Source organism: Emys orbicularis, chromosome 2 (genome assembly GCF_028017835.1).
Source record: "Emys orbicularis isolate rEmyOrb1 chromosome 2, rEmyOrb1.hap1, whole genome shotgun sequence".
NCBI classification, from domain to species: domain Eukaryota; kingdom Metazoa; phylum Chordata; order Testudines; family Emydidae; genus Emys; species Emys orbicularis.
The window spans coordinates 144,168,589-144,190,100 of record NC_088684.1 but is presented as its reverse complement, the minus strand read 5'-3'; the positions used below and the strand labels follow the sequence as shown (position 1 = coordinate 144,190,100).

Here is a 21,512-nt window from a genome sequence, read left to right as displayed (position 1 = left end):
CGAACATCCCCAGCACTGTGTGCACAAGGGATAAACTTCCCCACAGCAGCAGCTCCCCAGGGAAAAGCTGGCCAGGAATCCTGCGTGGCCAGCATGGAGCCGTCTCTAGTCTCTGAGAGCAAACCACAGGCCTGTATCCCCCGCTTCACTGGAGCTGGCCCCCGGGCACCCCCCAGTGTGGGGGGCTGCAGTAGACACTGTGCTGCACAGAGCCCCCCGGGGGGCACAGCCAGGGTGGCTGTGCTGGCGTAGGAGGGGGTGCGGCTGGAGCACTCTGCACCCCAGCTCTTCTGATGTCATGCTGGGAGCCAGAGCCCAGAATTCAGCTCTGCTCCCCCCACGTCTGAGCTGGGGCTCCTCAGCGCTGGATCTGACCCCGAGTCCTGGCTGCAGGGCCAGGCTTCCCCATTAGCATAACCTTGGGATAATGAGCCCTCTAGCTAATGGTTAATATCCGTCATCCAAACCCTCCCCCAGGCCTGGACACGAGCGGGGACTGGATGTGGAGCCAGGAACACGTTTGATCCCAGCTGGAGTTTTGACTGGGGCTGGCGGGCTCAGAGACCTCGCTGGCCTTTAATGCATTAGCCCCGGAACCGAGGTTGGGACAATATCACGGCGCAGGGCCTGCCGGGTCATAGGAGAGTCTGCTGGATGGGGGAGCAGGTTGCAGTGCTGGGGGTTTGAGAGTCAATTGGGTCAGCTCTTTCATTGATAAGACAGCAGATGACTTCGCTTGATGGGTTTGATTGCCCATAGAGAAATCAGCCCCAACGGGAAAGGGTTCATTGTTTCCCCAGTGCTGGGAAGCTGTTCTTACAGCAGTTTTCAGGTTGTGTCTGCTTTAACGTGTGAGCTTAATTTGCCTCAGGTTTATACACCACTTGTTTAGGACAGGGAGAAAAGGAATGCCCCACACTCCCTTTTCCTGAGCTGCCTTCAGAGTTATTTTTTCAGGCTACAGAGTCATCTGGGCTAACCAGAACCAAACGACGAGAAACCACCAAGCGCAAATAACATTGGCCCAGACTGGTTTCCTGGCCCACATCTCCCGTCCGGCAAACCTGAACAGAACCTACTTCTTGCTTCTGGCAAATCAAGGGACCGCCCGAGGAGCAGAGATTACAGGGGCACTGCTCAGACGTTGCCGCACCGAAACTGGACCTGAGTAGAGGAGACACGGACGGAGCTTTAGCCTAAGGACCAAAGTACGCTGGGAGTTCTGGGGTCGTAGTTTAGCACAAGCGCTCTGGCTTGCTTAATAATATTGGCTAACAGAGACCGGTGCTGCTGCAACCGAGATGCCATAAGCCCAGATGAACCTCGCTGGCTCCAAGCCCAAAGCCCACGCAATGGCTGGCTCTCTCCGGCTCACTGGGGAAGGCCATGGTAGGGAAGCCTGCGTGCCAGTGCTGCAACAGGTGACCCCAGCGGAGCATGCCCTCGGTGCTGGGGGCTGAGGGAGGCCAAAGCATTCCTTTCCTCAGCAACCTTCACAGCAGGAGCTGGAGGCCGGGCATGAGGCAGGAGCCTCTCTCCAGGCTGGGTCTCCATGGGGGGGGCCTGTAAATCAGAACCATCCCTGCTGACTTTCAGCCCACTTCCTTCCTGCCTCAGTTTCCCGAGGGCTTTCCGCACAGACCTCCCAGCAGCCTGGCTTGGGGCAACGTTTTTATAAGGGGTGGCCTCCATACTTGGCCTCCACAACTCTGGGTGGCCTCCATACTTGGGCGCACCAGGCGGGGAACCCAGAACCTGGGGCACCAGCGTTTCGAAAGGTGGCTGCACACGACTAGCTTGAAGCCGGGGTTCGACCTCACCTCCCGGCGCTGTGCTGTAGCCCCTAGGCCGCCCTGCCTCCCTGGCCCGGCTGTTTACTCAATGTGAGCAAAGCATTTCGAGAAGGTTCCGTGTCGACCCGATCGCATCGGCCTGTTCCTTTTCATTTCCAGCTGGATTGTATCGGTTGGGCCGGTGTCAGTAACAGAAGCCACGGTTTAAACCCGGGGTAGGCAACCTATGGCACACGTGCCGAAGGCTGCACGCGAGCTGATTTTCAGTGGCACTCACACTGCCTGGGTCCTGGCCACCGGTCCGGGGGCTCTGCATTTTAATTTAATTTTAAATGAAGCTTCTTAAACATTTTAAAAACCTTATTTACTTTACATACAACAATAGTTTAGTTATATATTATAAACTTATAGAAAGAGACCTTCTAAAAACATTAAAATATATTACTGGCACGCAAAACCTTAAATTAGAGTGAATAAATGAAGATTCGGCACCCCACTTCTGAAAGGTTGCCGACCCCTGGTTTAAACAGTCAGGCGGGGGTCCGAGCGAGCGGCTGCAACCCCCACCCCAGAACGGGCCAGTCGACCCGAACCACGAGCCGGGTTTCGAAAACCGCGTTTCACCGGAACGTTCGACTTCGTTTTGTTCCGATTCGGAGCCAAACCGAATTTTGCACGGTCAGAAATTCCCGAGGAAGGGAAATCCCGGGATGTGACCAGCGTAAGGACCCCGGCTGCTCCGCGGCTGCCTGGGGACCCCTTCCATAGAGCTCAAGCCGGCTCTCGGGGCCCACCCTGCTGGAATGTCGCTGTCATCCAGCCCTTATCACCCCGGCCAGCTCTGCGCCGGGACTGCCAAGTTTGGCGCTCTCCCCCTGTTCTGCTCCTAATTTAGCTACCTGGGTGATAAGCAGCAGTATATAGAGGAGCCCAGCCACCCCCTCGCTGCGGAGGAGCTGCGGAGCTGACACAGCAGGATGGTGAGTCCCTCCCCCCGCCCCCCAGCCCCTCACTGGAACCAGCGTCCAGCTCCTGGACAGGGCTGTTCTGAGTGGGAGCCGTCGGACCCACTCCTGCGGGCAGGGGCACTGTGCTGAGAGCGCCCCCCCAGAACAGCTCCAGCCCCCCCACATCCTGGGGCGAGGGAGAGCCGGGGCCTGTGCTGAGAGCGCCCCCCCAGAACAGCTCCAGGCCCCCACGTCCTGGGGCGAGGGAGAGCCGGGCACTGTGCTGAGAGCGCCCCCCCAGAACAGCTCCAACCCCCCACGTCCTGGGGCGAGGGAGAGCCGGGGCCTGTGCTGAGAGCCCCCCCCCAGAACAGCTCCAGGCCCCCACGTCCTGCGGCGAGGGAGAGCCGGGGCCTGTGCTGAGAGCGCCCCCCCAGAACGGCTCCAGTCCCCCCACATCCTGGGGCGAGGGAGAGCCGGGCACTGTGCTGAGAGCGCCCCCCCCAGAATGGCTCCAGCCCCCCACGTCCTGGGGCGAGGGAGAACCGGGCAATGTGCTGAGAGCGCCCCCCCCCAGAACGGCTCCAGCCCCCCCTTGTCCTGGGGCAAGAGAGAGCCGGGCACTATGCTGAGAGCGCCCCCCCAGAACGGCTCCAGCCCTCCCACATCCTGGGGTGAGGGAGAGCCGGGCACTGTGCTGAGAGCGCCCCCCCCCCCCCAGAACGGCTCCAGCCCCCCCTTGTCCTGGGGCAAGGGAGAGCCGGGCACTGTGCTGAGAGCGCCCCCCCCCCAGAACGGCTCCAGCCCCCCACGTACTGGGGCGCGGAGCAGCCCCTCAGCATGCAGCAGGGCACTAACTCGGGGGGGGACCTGCCCGGGCCATGCCAGAGCCCCATTGACAGCCCCTAGATACCCATTGTCAGTGCCCCCCAGCCCCAGCACTGCCAGCAGACCCCAAAGCCTCACTGCTGTCCCCCTAGAGCCCCATTGTCAGCACCAGCCCTCCCCCAGCCCCATTGCCAGTGCCACCCCCTGAGCCCCATTGCCAGCCCCTGCCCCAGAGCTTACAGCCCCCGTGGGGACCATGCGGCCAAAGAACAAAGAACGCAGGGAAGGGAAGAACTCCGCATCCCTGAGATTACTGGTGACCTTTCCCTGCCTCCCTCCAGCCCTCTCCCACCCGCAGACCCAGAGCCCTTCCCCCACTAGCAGCTGACCCCCCAGCCCCACCCCCATGCAGATACCTGCCCTAGAGAGCACCTTCCCTCCCCCTGCCCCATTGCCCCCTGAGAGGGGTCCTGGGAGGGACACGGGGCCCAGAAGTAGAGAGCAAGGCAGATCACTGGCCTGCAGAGGGCGCTCTGGAGGCTGGGTTGAGCTAATTCCCTGAGAGACCAGCAGGAGGCGCCGCAGGGGTGAGTCCGCTTGTGTTACAGTGTGAAACTGATTTTTTTCTTCCTAAGTGGAGCACTTTGCATTTGTCTTTGTTAAACTTCATCCTGTTTAACTCAGACCATTTCTCCAATTTGTCCAGATCATTTTGAATTATGACCCTGTCCTCCAAAGCAGTTGCAATCCCTCCCAGTTTGGTATCATCTGCAAACTTAATAAGCGTACTTTCTATGCCAATATCTAAGTCGTTAATGAAGATATTGAACAGAGCCGGTCCCAAAACAGACCCCTGCGGAACCCCACTCGTTATGCCTTTCCAGCAGGATTGGGAACCATTAATAACAACTCTCTGAGTATGGTTATCCAGCCAGTTATGCACCCACCTTATAGTAGCCCCATCTAAATTGTATTTGCCTAGTTTATCGATAAGAATATCATGCGAGACCGTATCAAATGCCTTACTAAAGTCTAGGTATACCACATCCACAGCTTCTCCCTTATCCACAAGACTCGTTATCCTACCAAAGAAAGCTATCAGATTGGTTTGACATGATTTGTTCTTTACAAACCCATGCTGGCTGTTCCCTATCACCTTACCACCTTCCAAGTGTTTGCAGATGATTTCCTTAATTACTTGCTCCATTATCTTCCCTGGCACAGAAGTTAAACTAACTGGTCTGTAGTTTCCTGGGTTGTTTTTATTTCCCTTTTCATAGATGGGCACTATATTTGCCCTTTTCCAGTCTTCTGGAATCTCTCCCGTCTCCCATGATTTTCCAAAGATAATAGCTAGAGGCTCAGATACCTCCTCTATTAGCTCCTTGAGTATTCTAGGATGCATTTCATCAGGCCCTGGTGACTTGCAGGCATCTAACTTTTCTAAGTGATTTTTAACTTGTTCTTTTTTTATTTTATCTGCTAAACCTACCCCCTTCCCATTAGCATTAGGCATTCCTTCAGACTTTGACGGGAGTTGGAACGTGCTGGTTGTTATCAGTGGTTTAAAACTGTTTGTCTGTTTCAATCACACTGGTCCCAGGCACCGGAGAGGGAGGCACCTTTCGTGCCAGCAAGGGGCTCCCCTTCTGCTGCTTGTGCCCACTGGCACGCATCACAGGGCTCCTCACTGATTGGCTCTGCTGGGCTCAGCAGGATTCCTTGTGCTCTCATTGGCTCTGCCAGGGGCAGCAGGATTCCTTGTGCTCTGATTGGATCTGCTGGGGACAGCAGGATTCCCTGTGCTTTGATTGGCTCTGCCAGAGACAGCAGGACTCCCTGCACTCTGATTGGCTCTTTCCCCTGCAGGCCAGCCGGAAAGCCGGGACCCGAAGCAAAGCTGCTGCCAAGCGTGCCCAGAGGGGCTCCTCCAACGTCTTCTCCATGTTCGAGCAGTCTCAGATCCAGGAGTTCAAGGAGGTGAGGGTGCCGCGGCCCATTGCGTGTGAACGCCAGCATGCCGGGGAGCCCGGGCAATGCACATGATACCCACACAGGGATATGGCCCGTGGTGAGAGAAGGGTCAGGGCCATGGCCTTCGCAAAGAGAGAGGGGGGAATATTCAGCATTAGCTCCCCCAAGTAGTCACAGCACACACACAACGAGCTAGAACCTGAGCATCAGCCATCTTGCAGGAAGGCTGCAGCATAACACGACTTTATGTCTTAGAATCCAGAAGCTTAACACACAAGAACCAAAACCAGAGAGAGACAAAACAGGCTGCTCCCTGTGGCAGAGAGGCCCAACTCACCCCATCTTTCTCTAGGCAGACTGACTGCACAGGACCCAGATCACAGGCTACCCTGCAGAGCCCCCCAAGCCTACAAGCAGGACCAGGAATCCCCTTATAATTTAACGTGACAGCTCGGACTTTTCACACAGTTTGCAATATACCACACTTTGCATTGGCCGGCTGGTTTCTGAGCCTCTCGCGGTCACGTTTTTAGCTCTTCTCCCCAACCACGAGGTACTTGATTGGAACCAAAGCCGAGATTCTCCCCGAATCACCTGACTCCAGGAGCTGGAGCTTGAAGATATCGTGACACTCACAAGTCGGCCACGCTGGGGCTGCAGGGAATAATGTTGCCTAGGGACTCAGCCATGGCAAGCTGGGCTGGAGCTCCCCACTCCTGCTGGGGCACGGCTAGGGAGAGGGGAAGATGCCAGCTGGAGGGAGGTTCTGCCCTACCAGGAGAGTGAGGGGGCTGGTGCCGAGGGCTGCAAGCAGGCCCAGGCCCCAGGGCTCAGCGTCTCATTCTGTTCCCAGGCTTTCAGCTGCATCGACCAGAACCGTGACGGCATTATCACGAAATCAGACCTGAAGGAGACCTATTCCCAGCTTGGTGAGTGAGCACCTCACCCCCCACCCTCCCAGTGCACCTTGGCCAGGGGCAGGCACCAAAGCTATCCCCAATAATCATCGTTGTGAAATGCCAGGCCTCAGCAAACCCCCTGGGCCTGGAGCTCGCTGCAAGCTTCAAACACAGACCACGGAGGTGCCCAAAGAATGACAAACCTGTCAGGACATCACCATCTATCTATCCTCATCCACCCCCTCTATTTATCTAATCTAATCTATCTATCCCCATCCACCCCCTCTGGCTTGAGTGGCTTGCCCTCTGGCGGGAAGGCAGCGAAGGTTCTCTGCTGTCCAAATCTCTTGCGAAAGTGAGTTCCCTAGTTCAATATGGAACAAACCTGGGCCCGGTGCATCGCCTGGAATTGAAAGGGTCTGAAAGTCCTTAATCTCAGGCACGGCAGCTTTGTGCGAGTTTTGCTTTGGTATTCCCGTGTATCGGCTTGGAGTCTAGTTCCCCAGCCGTGGCCTCGTGGCGCCAGGCGCTGCACAGACACAGGCCGTGAAAAAAGGGCTGAGTTTTCAGTTCATTCAAAGCAAAACTGGGAGGCTCCTGCACTTACGCTGGGAGCCCAGGAGCAAAAAAGCCTCTTCTTGCTTCCTCAGTCCTGTGGTGCCAATGTCCCGTCCCCCCCACCCTGCCCCAGAGCATGGGCCTACTCTTTGTGTCTGAGGAAGAGGGGAGCCCTCGGAGCAGGAGAAAGGGAGGGAATTCTCAACCACCACGGGCCCATGGGCTGGTGCCCAGTAAAGGAGGATCCTGCTAGTGGGTAACACCCCTCTGAATGGGGGCGTGGGCTGCTGGGGGATCGTGCACCGCCAGGGAGCGGGTGGGGCCGGGGAGCACCGCTTTAACAAGACAAGCCCTTTATGTTACAAATCGATGAAGGAAGCCAGCTGCTAGCTCCAAAACTACCCAGCCCCCTGCCCCCTTGGCAGACAGCGGGAGCTGGCTGCTTATCGGCAGGGGCCGCTGATTAAGTAGCAGGCACGCTCTTTCCACCGGGCACTTGAGCTTGGCATCTCGTGATTTCCATCCCGTGCGTCATCGCTGATAAGGCTGGCTCTGCTTGCCTGCACTGTGGGGGAGTGAGGCGGTCGGCTTCTGGGCTCAGGGGCCCGGCTCAGGGGCGAAGCGGGCCTCCTCCTAGAGCGGCACGAGGCGCGGGCCCGGATTCACCTCAGATCCTGGCCTGGCCTCTCTGGTGCCTTTATCAAAGGGGGCTCTGTGGAGGTGGCTCTCTCCACCGACGCTGCCACGGAGATCGGCCTATAGACCCCGACTGAGATCAAAGGGACCTGTCGTGCTGGGCCCTGCCCCCACCCTGACCCAGATCAAGGGGACCTGTCGAGTCAGGCCCTGCACCCACCCTGACGGAGATCGGGGGTACCACTGTCATGCCAGGCCCTGCTCCGACCCTGACAGAGATCGGGGGTACCACTGTCATGCCAGGCCCTGCACCCACCCCGACGGAGATCGGGGGTACCACTGTCTTGCCAGGCCCTGCTCTGACCCTGACAGAGATCGGGTGGCCCCCCATCGTGCTGGGTGCTGCCCAGAGGTAGCAGAGGGTGAGAACAGAGCTCAGAGTGGGTCATGTCATCCGATGGCATGATGTGCCAGCTCCCTGGCTGGAGCTGCCTCCCTACTCGGGTTGTGCTGGGGTCCGGGCCTCCCGCTGTACAGCGGTGGGGCTCCATGGGGCAAGGCCCGCTCCTGCCGCCGGAAAGCGAACGGTGCTCCGGGTGGGGGGCCAGAGGCATCCTGGGGAAGATGGGCTCTCACCGGGCCTCCCCTCCTCACCAGGGAAATTGAACATGAAGGACGAGGAGCTGGACGAGATGCTGAAGGAGGGGAAGGGCCCCATCAACTTCACCGTCTTCCTCGCACTCTTCGGGGAGAAGCTGAATGGTGAGTAGGCCGAGAGCCGAACGGGGCCGAGAGCTGGAGGGGGCCCGTTCAACCTGGGCTCTATCGACCTCTGGGACATCCCTGGCGCTATCGCCAGAGCATCCGAGCGCCTCACCCTCCATGATGTATTGATCCTCACACACACGGGGTTATGATTCCCATGGGACAGATGGGGAAACTGAGGCACAGAGCAACTGGGTGACTTGCCCAAGGTCACACTGGGGTGGCACAGGTTTCCTGCATCCCAGACTCGCCCTCACACCGCTGGAGCATCCTCGCTGTGCCCAGCTCTGCTGCCCGCTTGCTCTTGGCATCCTCGAGACGACTTCGCGCTACACCCGCAGTGCGGGATGCTCCCATGTTGCCTTTCTCTCCCGCTGGTGACTGTTCCAAGTGGAGATCGAAGGTCCCCAGGCCCTGCCTGGAAAGAAGGATTCCCTCAATAGCTTCGCCAGCATCCCCTCCTAGGCATGGCCGGGTCCCCCGTCGCAGGCTCCGGGCGTGAGCCATGGCTGAGTGCTGCCGGGCCCCACGGGGCTTGGAGATACCGTGATCCATGCTGGGAAAGCCATATATTCTCCTGCTGCCGCTTAACTCGGCTTTTAGCTGCTGGGGTCTTTGGAAACCTGCCCCGCCCAGCAATGGGCTTGTGGGGGGGCACAGAGGTGGTGGTGCAGCTGCCCTCTGAGATGTGGCTTTGGGCACCTCAGAGCGGTCGGAGCGCAGGCAGGGAATGCGGGTTCCCAGCACCTCTGAGGAGAGGGAGGGTCGTCGGCTCGTCCTGCCCCACAGGTTCGGAGTGCGAAGAGAAGCAGGGCCGTGCCCCCGCCCCGAGGCAGGCATGGGGGGGGCCTAGAGCCAGGGGAATGTGGCTGGGGAACCTCGGCCTCATCCTGAGTTAACCAGCCCCCCTGCCCCCCCAGGCACCGACCCGGAGGAATCCATCCTCAACGCTTTCAAACTCTTCGACCCCGACGGAACCGGCCACGTGAACAAGGACGAGTGAGTCAAAGCACCCCAAGCCAGGGTGTGGGGGGCAGTCGCAGGCCTGGGGGACCCAGCACCCCTAGGCCCACAGGGACACGAGCAGCCCCTGCTTCTGGGGCCTCGGCTTTTGGGAGCCCAGGTGGAGATGCCCTTGGCCTGGTGTCTTGGGGGGGGCTGCGCGCCCCCAGATCTGACTGACCTCAATGGTGGGGGCTGCAAATCAGAGCCCAGGGTGTCTCAGGCTGGACTCTCAGGGCCATATTCCCAGGTGCCCGATGGCTCGCGGGGCAGGGTGAGGCCTCTCCAGTGAATGGCAAGGCCAGGAGCAGAGCCGGCTCTGTGCCACCCTGGTGCCGGGGGCGTCCTGGGCCAAACTGGGCGTGGGCTGGAGCCAGGAGGAGGCCTGGCTGGACCCCCCTGTCACTGCCCCAATGGGGAAATGGCCATGGGGGGCGGAGCAGGCTGCCACACCATGTGGAAGGGGCGGGAGGGGTTACGGCGGGTGGGACAGGGCAAAACGGGTCCCAGCAACTGAGAGGCCAGTTCGGAAAATGTGGGGTTAAAAAAAGTCTCTGTGTGCAGTGGGCAGGTCTGTCTAGTCCTGCGGGGCCTGTGCCCCTGGAATCACTCCCCCCCCCCCCGCCCCACTTCCAGACCTTACCCAGCTCCTGTCCCCCAGGCCCTGTCTCAGATCCTTCCAGCCCCTGCCCCCCTCCAACCCTCACCCTGCCTCTTGCCAGGCCCCACCTGGCCCCTACCCCCGCTTAGGCCCCAGCCCCCCAGTCCCTGCCTGGCCCCGGCAGAGCTGGGCACTCAGGGGCAGTGGGCACAAACCCAAGGCTCTGCGGTCTCACTCGCATCCTGTTTCGGTTGCAGGTTTAAGCAGCTCCTGCTGACCCAGGCAGACAAGTTCACCCCGGAGGAGGTGAGATGGCCCCTGATCTCCCCCTGCCCCCAATCAGTGGGTCCCAGGAACTCCCCACGGGTTGGCAGGATCCCCCTCCTTGGGGGGGGGGGAGAGAGAGATTGTTTGTTTGTTTGTTTGTTTACTACACGTCCCGTCCCCCCCCCCGTGGCAGATCTGGGTGCCCGCCAGCCGCTCGGGTCTTTGGTGCCCAGGCTGCGGCCTCCCCCATGGGCCCCGCCCCACCCCGGGAAGTCACTGGGATCCTTGCCCACGACTCACGTCCCCACCTCTGCTCTCTCCTGCCCAGGTGGAGCAGATGTTCGCGGTGACGCCCATCGACGTGGCGGGAAACATTGATTACAAATCCCTCTGTTACATCATCACCCACGGTGACGAGAAGGAGGACTGACGGGTGATGCAGCCAATCGACATGTGCCCCATGCCTAGCGCCAATGAAATAAAAGCCCAAGCCCATCAAACGAGCGCCCTGCATGTGACCGGTGGGGCAGGATGGAGGGAAGCCCCGTCTGTGGCCAAGGGGGAGAGGGAAGCTAAGGGCTTGTTTCAAAGGGCCAGGCACAGCTCAAGGCCATTCCCTAAGCACTGGGTGTGAGGCCAGGGGGACCCTGGCACAAGGACCGGTGGGTGACGAGGATGCAAAGGGCCTCTCCTGGGCATGCAGCCTGTGGTGCCCTCCTCCACTGTGGGCCCCGGGGGGGAGCGGCGGGCAGGCCCTGGGACGGAGGAGGACTCAAGCCATGCAGGGTCGCTCTCCCATGATGGAGGCAGGGGGCATTGGGAATCCATCCTGCGGGAAGCAGCCTGGGGGAGACGTGGTTCAGATCCAAAGCTCACGCCCGTGGGGAGGCCCCTTGTCCGCACCCTGGGTGTGGCCCCCCCCCGGCACAGCAGAGGAAGGGGGGTCACAGGATCCTCTCCTGGCCTGAGAGGTGAGAGGCTCCTCTGCGCAGGGGAGCTGGGTGACCAACAGGCAATACCCGCAGTCACCCTGTCCCACCTGCTTCCCCCACCCCGTCCCTTATCTCCCTCCACCTTAACCACGGTGAGCTCGGGACATGGGGCAGTTTCGCTGGTGGCCACTTTCTCCTCCTGCACTCGCCCGTCCTCAGGCGCGGCTTCTTCTGAGCCAACAGCTTCCGCTCCCTTTCCTGCTGCCGGGCCCCGCTCCCAGCTCTTGGGGAAGGAGCTGCAGGGGCCAAGGCCACCACAGCCACGCCCAGCCTGTGATGCCGTCAGGGCCCCTGGAATAAGGCGCGCAGGAAGGAAAGGCAGACGACGGGCCAGAGACATGCAGGATGGTGGCTGGGACAAATGTTTCTCAAGCAGCCTCAGCAGCGCTGGAGCCGAAAGGCTCGTTTCCGCCTGCCCGCTCCCCCTGCCCAGCAGGGGCATGAAACCAGCCACACGTTGTCCAAAGCACTTTATTCATAAGGAAGCCAAAAGCAGCGGGGGGGAAAGGGGGTCAGATGCCCAGCTGGTGCAAATCGGCATGGCCTGGTACTGTGCCCATGTGCACTGGCTCAGCATCCGGCCCACGATATCCAGCAGAAGAGATGCCAGAGCCAAGCTGATGGCCAAGGGCTGGCAGAGTCACTGTCCTCCGGTTGTCTGCTCCGGTCTGCAGTGGTCCTGGATGCGGGAGACAGCCTGTGAGCTTAGCCAGCAGGGGTCCTGCTTTCCGCCTTCAGCTCCAGGCTCTACCCACCGTCTCCTCCACAGCCCCAACTGGGCTAGCCCCCCATAAACCCCCCAGCTGCCCACACTGCCTGGGGCTCATAACCCTGGGTGGTGTTCGGAGCACCCACTGGTAAGCGGGTCCCCTAAGCACCCATCCCCGTAGGCACATGTAGCCGTCAGTGTGTGCTCCAGGCCCCGCTCTGTGCCCGATCCCTAGAGATGAGCGTGGGGCAGCCCCAGCTGTGGAGCCGTGGCTCTTTAGCACAAGCTGTGGAGCAGCCACCCCACCCAGGGCATCACAGACCAAGGAGCACATGGGCCCTGGAGACACTGCAGCCCTCACAGGGCCGGGCCGGGCTGAAGCACTGGGTGAAGGAGCCTGGCTGCTGCTCCAGCGTCACCTTCAGGGCATGGTGCTATAAGCCAGACCTGAGCACCAGTGGGTCCCGCTCCCCACCTCACTCCCCCAGCCCAGGGATCTGCCTTGGGGTATCACGTACCCAGCTGGCCCTATGCCGTGCTCCATCCAGCCAGTTCTGTGCATCGCAGGCGGGCGCAATCAGCAGCAGTGAGAAGCTTTGGGGAATCGGCGTGGCCTCGGGGCAAGCGGCGGGCATCAGTTGGAGAACTCTGGAGGGAAAACCAGCGTTTCTGGGTCAGAGCAGCTCCAGCCCCCCGGGCAGGCCGGCCTAGGCATCCTCTGTGCAGCACCTCAGAGACGGGCCGGGGGGCGGCTGAGCCCTAGCGGGATAATCCAGGGGATGGGGGAAGAACAAGGTGGGGGAGGATCCCTGGAGACGCGGGAGGGGGTGAACTCTGCAGGGGACAATTCCTGGGGTGGGGGTGATTGCTGGGCCGGGAGAGGGAGAGCCCAGTCGCTGTTTCTGGGAGAAGCCCCGAGGAGCCTGGGCCGAAGTTTCCCGTGGGGGATGAACTGCGACCTACGCACTCTCACCTGGGGGCTCCTTGCACAATTTCATGCTGGTGCAGATGTCTCCGGCCTCATCGCCGTTCTGCAGTCCCTCCGTGAGCTGATCTTTGTACTTTTTCAGCAGCGATTTACACGTCCGGGCCTGGCGTCTGCCCACGGATCTGCACACGGAGCTCAGGGCCTTGTTGATAGCATCCTGCGGCGAGAGCCCTGGCACATGAGCTATGGCACCACGCTCCGCCCACTCTCTCCTCCCCATAACTTCGCCATCAGCCAGGGAATCGTCCCCCGGTCCGCTCCCCACCTCTCCCTCTCCTTCCCCACTCTCCCATCACCATCACACCCTCTGCTCTCTCCCCCCACACACCTTCTCCCCCCACACACCTTCTCCCTCCTCATCCCACCGTTCCTCACCCCTCCCACACACTTCCTCAGGCCCCCTCCTCTAACCGCTGGGCTGGCCAACAGGCACTGGGTGACGTACCTCATCGGGGTCATCGCCAATCATCGACTTGAGCTTCTCCACAATCTGGGTGCAGAACGTGCACCTCTTGTTAGGGGGCCGAGCCTCGTCTTCCTCCTCCAGCTGATCCCACTGTCCCAGAGAGAACCGAGAGACCCTGTAGTGCAGCTATGGGACCACGGCCCAGTGCGGCCAGGCCCCAGGCAGCAGTAACCGGCCGGGGGGTGGGGGGGAGGAGAGAGAGACGCCCAGCCTGATAGGGGTTCTCAGAGGGGTTGGGCCGGGTGTTCCACTGTTACCTCCTCTGACCACAGGGCAGCAGTATCCCCACCATTATCTCAATCGCTCATCTAGCCCTAATCATTGTTCTTAGTTATTATTCATACTGAAGGAGCACCTAGGAAGGTGGTTATGGGGCAGGGCCCCGGTGCCAGGCACTGCACAAACGCAGAACAAAATGACACACTCCCTGCCCCAAAGACCATCTCTGAGCGCCACACAAACTTCAGTGTATTTATTAAGGCTGGTTGAACGTTTCCCCTTGAAGCTGTTTTTCAGTGGGAAACTGAGTTTTCGACTCGGCGAAATCTCCCCGGAAAGCGTCTGCTTCCCGTGGGAAATGTCGCTTGTTCAGCCAAAAAAACGGAGCGACCAAAATATTTTGATGCCAAAGTGTCTCATGGGAGTTGTAGTTCAGGTGCTTCCTGCTTCCAGCCTCCTCTATGGACCAGGCTCCCCAGCTGAACATCGTCTCCCATGATGCACCGGGGAGAGGTGGCGGCCACAATAAGAGGGGAGACTAATGCATCATGGGAGATGTAGTACAGCCAGCCATAGAGGAGAATGGGTGCATAAGGCACCTGAACTACAACTCCCATGAGGCACTGCAGCAACATTTGCAAAACCAAAATATTATGGTTTTCAATATTTTTGCTGAAAACTTGAAATTTCCCATGGGGGAAAAAAATCAGCTCTAAATTTATCCTTTCAACCCCCGGGAGGCAGGGCTGTGCTATGCTCCCCAGAGAGACAAAGTGATCTGCTCAAGGTCACTCAGGGAGTCTGTGGCAGGGCAGACTAGTGCCTTCACCACTGGACCACCCTTCCTCACCGACACAAGTGAAGTTTTGCCTATCTTGGCCTGGGGTGGGGAGGTGGGGGTCAAGGGGGTGGAGCCAGGGGCATGGGATAAGGGAGGGTAGTGGGGTTGGAAGCAGAGGGCGCAGAAGTTGGATTGTGGAGTGGAAGGGCTGCTGCAGTGGCTGGCTCCTGCCACTGCCTCACTAGCTGCCCCAGCTCCTCCCTGGTGCTGGGGGGCAGGGAGAGGGGCGGGGGCAGCTGGCTGGGTCGACCCGCCTGTGGGTCATAAGTGGCTCCTGCAACCTCGGCTGCAGCCAGGAGCTGCTCCTGCAGCAGGGATTGTTCCTGGCCCCGCTCCATCAGTTGCCCTGACCCCCTCTCCCTGCCCCACCTGGGCACTGCAGGACTGGGAGGGGGGCGCAGGCGGCTGGACTGGGAGCCATGCAGAGCTGGAGACGGGGGAAGGGGGTTTCCGCTTCTGCCCAGCTTCTCTGACTGATGCGCGTGGCTCCGTCCAGCCCCCTGCCTTCCACTGCCAGACCAGCCAACTCCTTCTGCACCCTGTGCATTGCTAACGCAGCCCAGAGCTCAGGAATTTTCATCCCTGTGTCTCCTAAAGCCCCTCTCTGGGCCATGCTGAGCTCCGCTCCCAGAGAACCCCTCCCTTAGCCCCCGAGTGTCTGCAGCACCCAGGCTGGGCACCCAGCACCCCTCCATGCTGCCCCCTCACCCCACCTTTTGTCACCCAACTGCAGTCAGTTCCCCTCCCTCACTCGCGGCATGGGCAGCAAGCGGGGAAAGGACACGGCATGCAAAGCGGGTGGGGAGAGCCGGACGCGGCTCTAGCACCCGCCCAAGGAAAGGGGGGAGGAGACATGGACGTGGCTCTAGCACCCGCCCAAGGAAAGGGGGGAGGAGACATGGACGCGGCTCTAGCACCCGCCCAAAGAAAGGGTGGGGGAGGAGAGATGGACGCAGCTCCAGCACTCACCAGAGGAACGTCGGCCCAGAGGCTCATGCAGTACTGCTCTCTCTGGCATTCCACGGCTGTGGCCACATCCTGGCACCAGAACTTGGGTCCTTGCAAACATCGCGCGGGAACCAAATCTTGGCCGGCAAACGCTGCCAAACAAAGAGACAAGTGTGAGGTGCGCAGAGCCCTGCGGACCTGTAACGCCCTCTAGCTGGTCCAGGGGCGCTTCCCCCAGGAGAACGTGAGCTCCCAACCCCTATCTGGTGAGTCACGCTCTGTCCCCACGGCCAGCCCCACAGCGTTTCTGCCATTCAGCCTGGTAAATCTTGAACTCTAGATAATAACACGTTCTGCATGCAGTGTGCGTCAGTCTCACTGGAGCAGGGCTGGCCCCACCTTGTCTCAAGATACAAAGAGACACTACAAGGACAGGCTACAGGATCAGAGGTTCTCCGGGAAGTACAGAACCAGTGTCTTCCTGTTGTGACTGTGTTGATTCCCGTGGGGTTATGCCGGGGGGGCGGGGGGGTCTGCCCCAGTTGGTCATTCATAGACTCATAGACTTTAAGGTCAGAAGGGACCATTATGATCATCTAGTCTGACCTCCTGCACAACGCAGGCCACAGAATCTCACCCACCCACTCCTGTATCAAACCTGTGTCTGACCCATTGAAGTCCATTCATTAGCCTTTCCATTAACGCGCAAGAAAAAAAACCTGAGCTTTTCTAGTAATAGATACCAAAAGGAAGGGCTAAACAAGATCTGCTGCTGTCTGGAGCATCCCAAAATCCTCAGGAGGAACATTATATGATGATGATGATGTATTTGAATTACCAGGACCCCGTTATGCCAGGCAATGTACAAACACACAACAAAGAGACAGTCCCTGCCCTAAAGCTACGGAAAACTGGTCTAGCTGCACTGTGGGATCCTTGTCCACAGGAATGTGGTGGGACTCGCCAGACCACCAGAGCAGAACCAGGGCCCAGCCCAAACAGGACCCTGCCTCTGATAATACCCAAGACCAGAGGCATCAAAGGAAGAGGCAGGCAAATCCAAAAGCAACTCACCAGCTTCCCTTCCTACCCGCCTCTGTTGACACGCTCCGTGGATTCTTCTAGCTCAGCGAGCAGAGCGGTCAGCCCTGAGTGTCTAAAACTCAGGAGTCAGGCCTCCAAAATCATGAGATTTCAAATTAACAAGGGGGGGGGTCTTTTTATTGGCCTCCTGGGGCTGGCATGTTTTGGGGTCCACGTGTTTCTCTTCAGCCTTAAGGGCAAAAAATTCCCTTTTTGTCTGAAAGGAAAGAGGAGACGCTGACCTAATCACCTGATCCCTGCAGCTGGGGCGCTGGTGAAATTAGCAAATGCCACGAGGCTGGTGTTACCGGGCAGAGCTCTCCATGCCACTGAGCGCCTGTCGGAGCCAGCTGGGTCCATGTTCTACAATTCTGGATTGACTCATTGTTCTCACCAGCGTGACTGGGCCTCACCTGCTGGCTGGCTGGCAAACCCCAGAGCCCTTTGGACCATAACTCCGTTTGCCCCCTCCCAGCTCGCTGGTCCAGAAGCAGATGCACCTGCCTGTTAGCAGCGCATGGCTCCTAAAACCCTTCGGCGCTCTTGGCTGGCTCCCGGCTGGGGCCTGGCAATGGAGGTGGGGGGGATGGGAAGCAAGCCTACCCCTCCCTCGCTTCTTACCTGCGGCCACAGCGAAGAGCAATGGGAGGATGAGTATTGAAGCCATTGGAGCCCGACGATTGCTGGAATGGCCGGCCAGCGCTCTCGCGGTGGCTTTTATAGCCCAAGTGAAGGAGGCGGAGGGGTCTGGCTGGGCCAGTGAGAGCTTCTGAAAGCCGGAGAGACCTTAAAAAGGAGTGTTGAGGTCCTGCTGCCCCCCCCCTTCCCCCGACCCCTGCTGCTCTTCCTTCCTCCTACGCCCCTGGCTTTCTGCAGAGATGCTCACCACAGAAACTAACCAGACACAGGAGGCAGCAACCACCACAGGCTCTACTCTGTTGGGGGCCAGCTTCCTCTCCCCCTGCCTCCTCCGTGGGCTCCCTGCACCCCATCCCTGGGGCCCTGGTATCTTCCCCTCTGCCTTAGAGAGGTACTTAGTCCCTGCTCCTGTTCACGTCACAAGGCAGCACCGGGTCCTAAGCCCAACCAGCAGGTGCTTTCATTGCAGCTGGGTGGGACCGTGCCTGGCCCAGTTAATACATGGTTTGGGGGTGATTTCCAGGTTCCCAGCCTCCTCACTGCAGCCGCTGTCTTCTCTGACTCACCAGAGCTGGGGGTCGGCCCCCGGCGGGGAGCACAGCTCAGCGCCAGGCAGCTGGGAACAATCGCAGAAGCAGCTGGTGGTTTCCAGCTCAGGCCTCTGTCTGTTCGCTCACAGGCGAGTGGCGGCCTCTGCGCTCAGAGAGCAGAACCCCGCGGTTCATCTTTGCTGGTTCCCAGCTGCTTTGGTCCAAGCTGGCGTCACTGCACGGGTGTCATGTCAAGGCGCTGTGGCATGGGTCCACCGCGAGTTATATCTGCCATGATCAAATCGGCCGAGATGCCTTCTAATATACTGAGCTAAGCCAGACCTAGCATAGACCCCTGTAGCACCTGCCGCTCGCTTACAGTCATCACGAAAATTAATCAGTGGTGAGTTGGCCAGTTTCCAAGCCATACCAGAACTTTAGCCCTTCAGTCTATGACTGATTGATTTCCTCTTGTTATGGACTTTGCCAAAGGCTTTTGGAAAGTCACAGGAACACAGGAACAGTCAAACTGGATCAGACTGAGATCCAGCCAGCACAGTAGCCTGTCTATGACAGTGGTAGCACCAGATGCTGCAGAAGAAGGAGTAAGTACCCTCAGGAGTGGCACCAGGGTTTTTGCCGCCCTAGGCGGCAGCGCTCCTCCTCTGAGCATTCGGCGGCAGGGGTCCTTCCACTCCGTGTCTTCGGGGCACTTCGGCGGCGGGTCCCGGAGCGAGTGAAGGACCCGCCGCCGAATTTCCGCCGAAGACCTGGAGCGGAAGGACCCCCCGCCGCCAAATTTCCGCCGAGGGTGGCAAAATGCCACCTCCCAAATCCTGCCTAGGGTCGCCTAGTGGAAGCGCCGGTCCTGAGTACCCTGTGGTAGCAGATGTGGGATAACCTGACCCCCATTTAAGTCTCCCCCTAATTCCTGAAGCACAAGGTTTAATTTCCCCCCAAAATGCATGTTAGCTTTAACATGAACTCCGGGATATTCTGGCTAACCATATAAATGTCCAATCCCTTTTTCAAACTTGCAAAAGGCTTGGCATCCGGTGGCAGAGAGTTCCACAGTCCAATTGTGCATTGTGCAAAACACTCTTTCCTTTTATCGGTTTCCCGCATCTTCACTTCATCGAATGCCCCCTTGTTCTTGTGTTATGTGACAGAGAGAACAGAAGCTGGGTTCCCAATCGCCCGTCTCTAGACCAATTATTATTACAGGTAGCAGCACATGTAATTAAGGTCGCCTGATACGTCCCATTATAAGAGCCTATTTTCAGATGCTTATAGCTTTGCTGAAATTTTCCATGCTGGATGTCTGCCACAGGCTGAATTTGGGGGGGGGGGGTGGAGTTTCAACAAAAATGGTTCAGCAGTTTCTCCGAATGAGGTGAGACATATACAGGTTTTTCCCCCAACTAAAAAAATTATTTCAGCAATTTAATTGAGAAGCCCTAGATTCTGCATGCTTTGGAGCAGGGGCTTGAAATCTGGTGAAGAGATCACCTTCCAGTCAGAGTTGTGCCTTGTGCTGCCCATGTGAAAATTCACCCACCTTTGGCAAAGTTGCAAGGCTTTGAAAAATTGCAGTTTGTACATCTCACTCGGGATTTATTAGAGTTTGGTAGGGTGGCTAGATTTCATGTGCCCTGAGGATGCTTCATCCCCTCAAAGCGCCTACATGTGCCATCCCCACAGAGCGATGGAGCATGTTCCAGCCTGAGGCTGCATGAGCTAAGAAGGACTCTCCCTGCAATTGGTGCTTGGCACTGTGGTGCTGGACACCAGCAAAGAGACTGTCATGGACAATCTAGAGGGGACAGGGACAGAAGGGGCTATTCCCTCTAAAGAACACTCCCCTCCCGGACCTGGAATGGAACCCAAGGTGCCTGAATCTCAGCGTTCCTCTGTTAGAAGCACAGGTCTGTGAAACTTGCTGATAAAGTGTGTGTCTGCATAATGCGCATCCAGTAGCTGGACACAGAGGATAACAACCTACTACTACTGACAGTTACTCGTTAGCTTGAGCGGCAGAGGTCTGTGGGGTGCAGCTAAAGATTCCAACCCTGCTGATGACCCACATGGAATGAGAAGTGTTAATTAGACCCAGAGAGCCCCACCCTGGAGGGTTGGTCAGGCTCAGGAAGGAGTTACAAGGCTAGCTGGGAGGAGCTGGCCCAGGAGAGGTGGGCTGGAGTCCCTGTTCTCTGGGAAGGGCCTGGCAGGAGGCAGGTGAAGGGAGAACCTACAAGGGAGTCGATGGGTGGAGGAAGTTGCTTAGTTTGTATTTTTGGCTGGGTCTGAGTCTTGTGGAGGGACTTCAGGGACTTGCTGAGGGTCTGGGTCTGAGTCTTGCTGAGGGAAGCCCTGTGAGCGGCTGCTCCCGAAGACGTGTGAGGCTGAAAAGGCGCCTGGGTAGGGGCGGAAGACGCTGTGTTACCGGACATCACTCACTGGGGACGTCGCTACCCCAGAAAGGTAGCCTTACCTGGCCGGAGGGCCTCGTCGCTGCTGGCCCAGACCAGTGAAGTCTAGAGAGAGCGGCGGAGTGGATGAAATACCGTGTTGTGCCACAAGGAGGTGCTCCGGGACGGCGCAGCTATGGCGGGTTTGAATTACGGCTACACAGGCAACCAGACCGTATATGATCTATGACATTACTTCACCTCTCGGTCTGTGTCTACTTACCCTCTTCAGCAGCCTCTTGGGAGGGATGTTGTGAAAGTCCCACGTCAACCGGGACTTTGCCCACTACTTTGCCCACTAGTGTCCTTTGCCCACTACTTTATTGACCTGTTTAAAGAACAGGTTGGCTAGCCCCTATCACATCACCACCTTCCCGAGGTTTTATTCTGATATTTTTGTTTCTCTGTCCGGGACGGATTACTTACTGCTCTGTAATTCCCCACATCCCACCTACAGCCTTCCTTAAATACAGGTTCAATGCTTACCACCCTCAATCCTTGGCTACCGTCGCTGCTTTTCATGAGAGATTGCCTCTTTTTCCCGGCAGCTCAGCCTCTAGCTCTTTAGAACTCTTGGCTGGACCATCTGGGCCTGGTGACTTATTGTTTTTTAAATGATCAATTTATTCCCGTACCTCTTCTTCCGATACCTTGGTCTCTAGCAACACCTCATCCTTATTACCAGGAAACAGCAGGTGCAGGGTGGGTATTCTTGCAACACCCATAGCAGGGAAAATTGATGCAGATAAATCATTTAACTTCCCAGCAATGCACTTAACTTCCCTCATTGGTCCCTGGTGACCAGTTTCATAGACTCATAGGACTGGAAGAGACCTTGAGAGATCATCTAGTTCAGTCCCCTGCACTCAAGGCAGGACTAAGTATTATCTAGACCATCCTTGACAGGTGTTTGTCTAACCTGCTCTTAAAAACCTCCAATGATGGGAACTCCACATCCTCCCTAGGTAATTTATTCCAGTGCTTAACCACCCTGACAGGAAGTTTTTCCTAATGTCCAACCTAAACCTCGCTTGTTGCAATTTAAGCCCATTGCTTCTTGTCCTGTCCTCAGAGATTAAGAAGAACAATTTATCTTCCTCCTCCTTGTAACAAGCTTTTACAAACTTGAAAAATTATCATGTCCCCTCTCTGTCTTCTCTTTTCCAAACTAAACAAACTAAATTTTTTCAATCTTTCCTTATACGTCATATTTTCTAGACCTTTAATCATTTTTGTTGCTCTTCTCTGGACTTTCTCCAATTTGTCCACATCTTTCCTGAAATGTGGAGCCCAGAACTGGACACAATACTCCAGTTAAAACAACGAGGAGTCCTTGTGGCACCTTAGAGACTAACAAAT

The 21,512-nt window shown here is 58.0% G+C and overlaps 2 protein-coding genes across 2 annotated transcripts; one reads left to right on the top strand and one right to left on the bottom strand.

The window, feature by feature from the left end:
* The first annotated feature begins 5,443 nt into the window (after positions 1–5,443).
* Positions 5,444–10,700, top strand: MYL7 (myosin light chain 7). The gene is made up of 6 exons (XM_065399076.1): positions 5,444–5,548; positions 6,396–6,471; positions 8,293–8,397; positions 9,321–9,399; positions 10,261–10,309; positions 10,599–10,700. Exons 1-6 carry the CDS (start codon positions 5,513–5,515, stop codon positions 10,698–10,700), a joined length of 447 nt encoding a protein of 148 aa, XP_065255148.1. The 5' UTR covers positions 5,444–5,512.
* Positions 10,701–11,719: 1,019 nt separating this feature from the next.
* Positions 11,720–17,315, bottom strand: GNLY (granulysin). Its single transcript, XM_065399374.1, has 6 exons — positions 17,138–17,315; positions 15,455–15,585; positions 13,405–13,515; positions 12,945–13,116; positions 12,490–12,619; positions 11,720–11,941 (listed from the first exon to the last, which is right to left on the bottom strand). Exons 1-5 carry the CDS (start codon positions 17,181–17,183, stop codon positions 12,606–12,608), a joined length of 474 nt encoding a protein of 157 aa, XP_065255446.1. The 5' UTR covers positions 17,184–17,315; the 3' UTR covers positions 11,720–11,941; positions 12,490–12,605.
* Between the last annotated feature and the right edge of the window lie 4,197 nt (positions 17,316–21,512).

Bases quoted from the DNA above. Each gene is read 5' to 3' on its own strand.
- MYL7 (XM_065399076.1), top strand. From the start codon at position 5,513: ATGTTCGAGCAGTCTCAGATCCAGGAGTTCAAGGAG. The intron at 6,472-8,292 runs GTGAGTGAGCAC...CCTCCTCACCAG, and splicing joins GGAGACCTATTCCCAGCTTG to GGAAATTGAACATGAAGGAC. The intron at 10,310-10,598 runs GTGAGATGGCCC...TCTCCTGCCCAG, and splicing joins ACAAGTTCACCCCGGAGGAG to GTGGAGCAGATGTTCGCGGT.
- GNLY (XM_065399374.1), bottom strand. From the start codon at position 17,183: ATGGCTTCAATACTCATCCTCCCATTGCTCTTCGCTGTGGCCGCAG. The intron at 15,586-17,137 runs GTAAGAAGCGAG...TTTGTTTGGCAG, and splicing joins GCTCTTCGCTGTGGCCGCAG to CGTTTGCCGGCCAAGATTTG. The intron at 13,516-15,454 runs GTGAGTGCTGGA...TCTCTGGGACAG, and splicing joins TCTGGGCCGACGTTCCTCTG to TGGGATCAGCTGGAGGAGGA.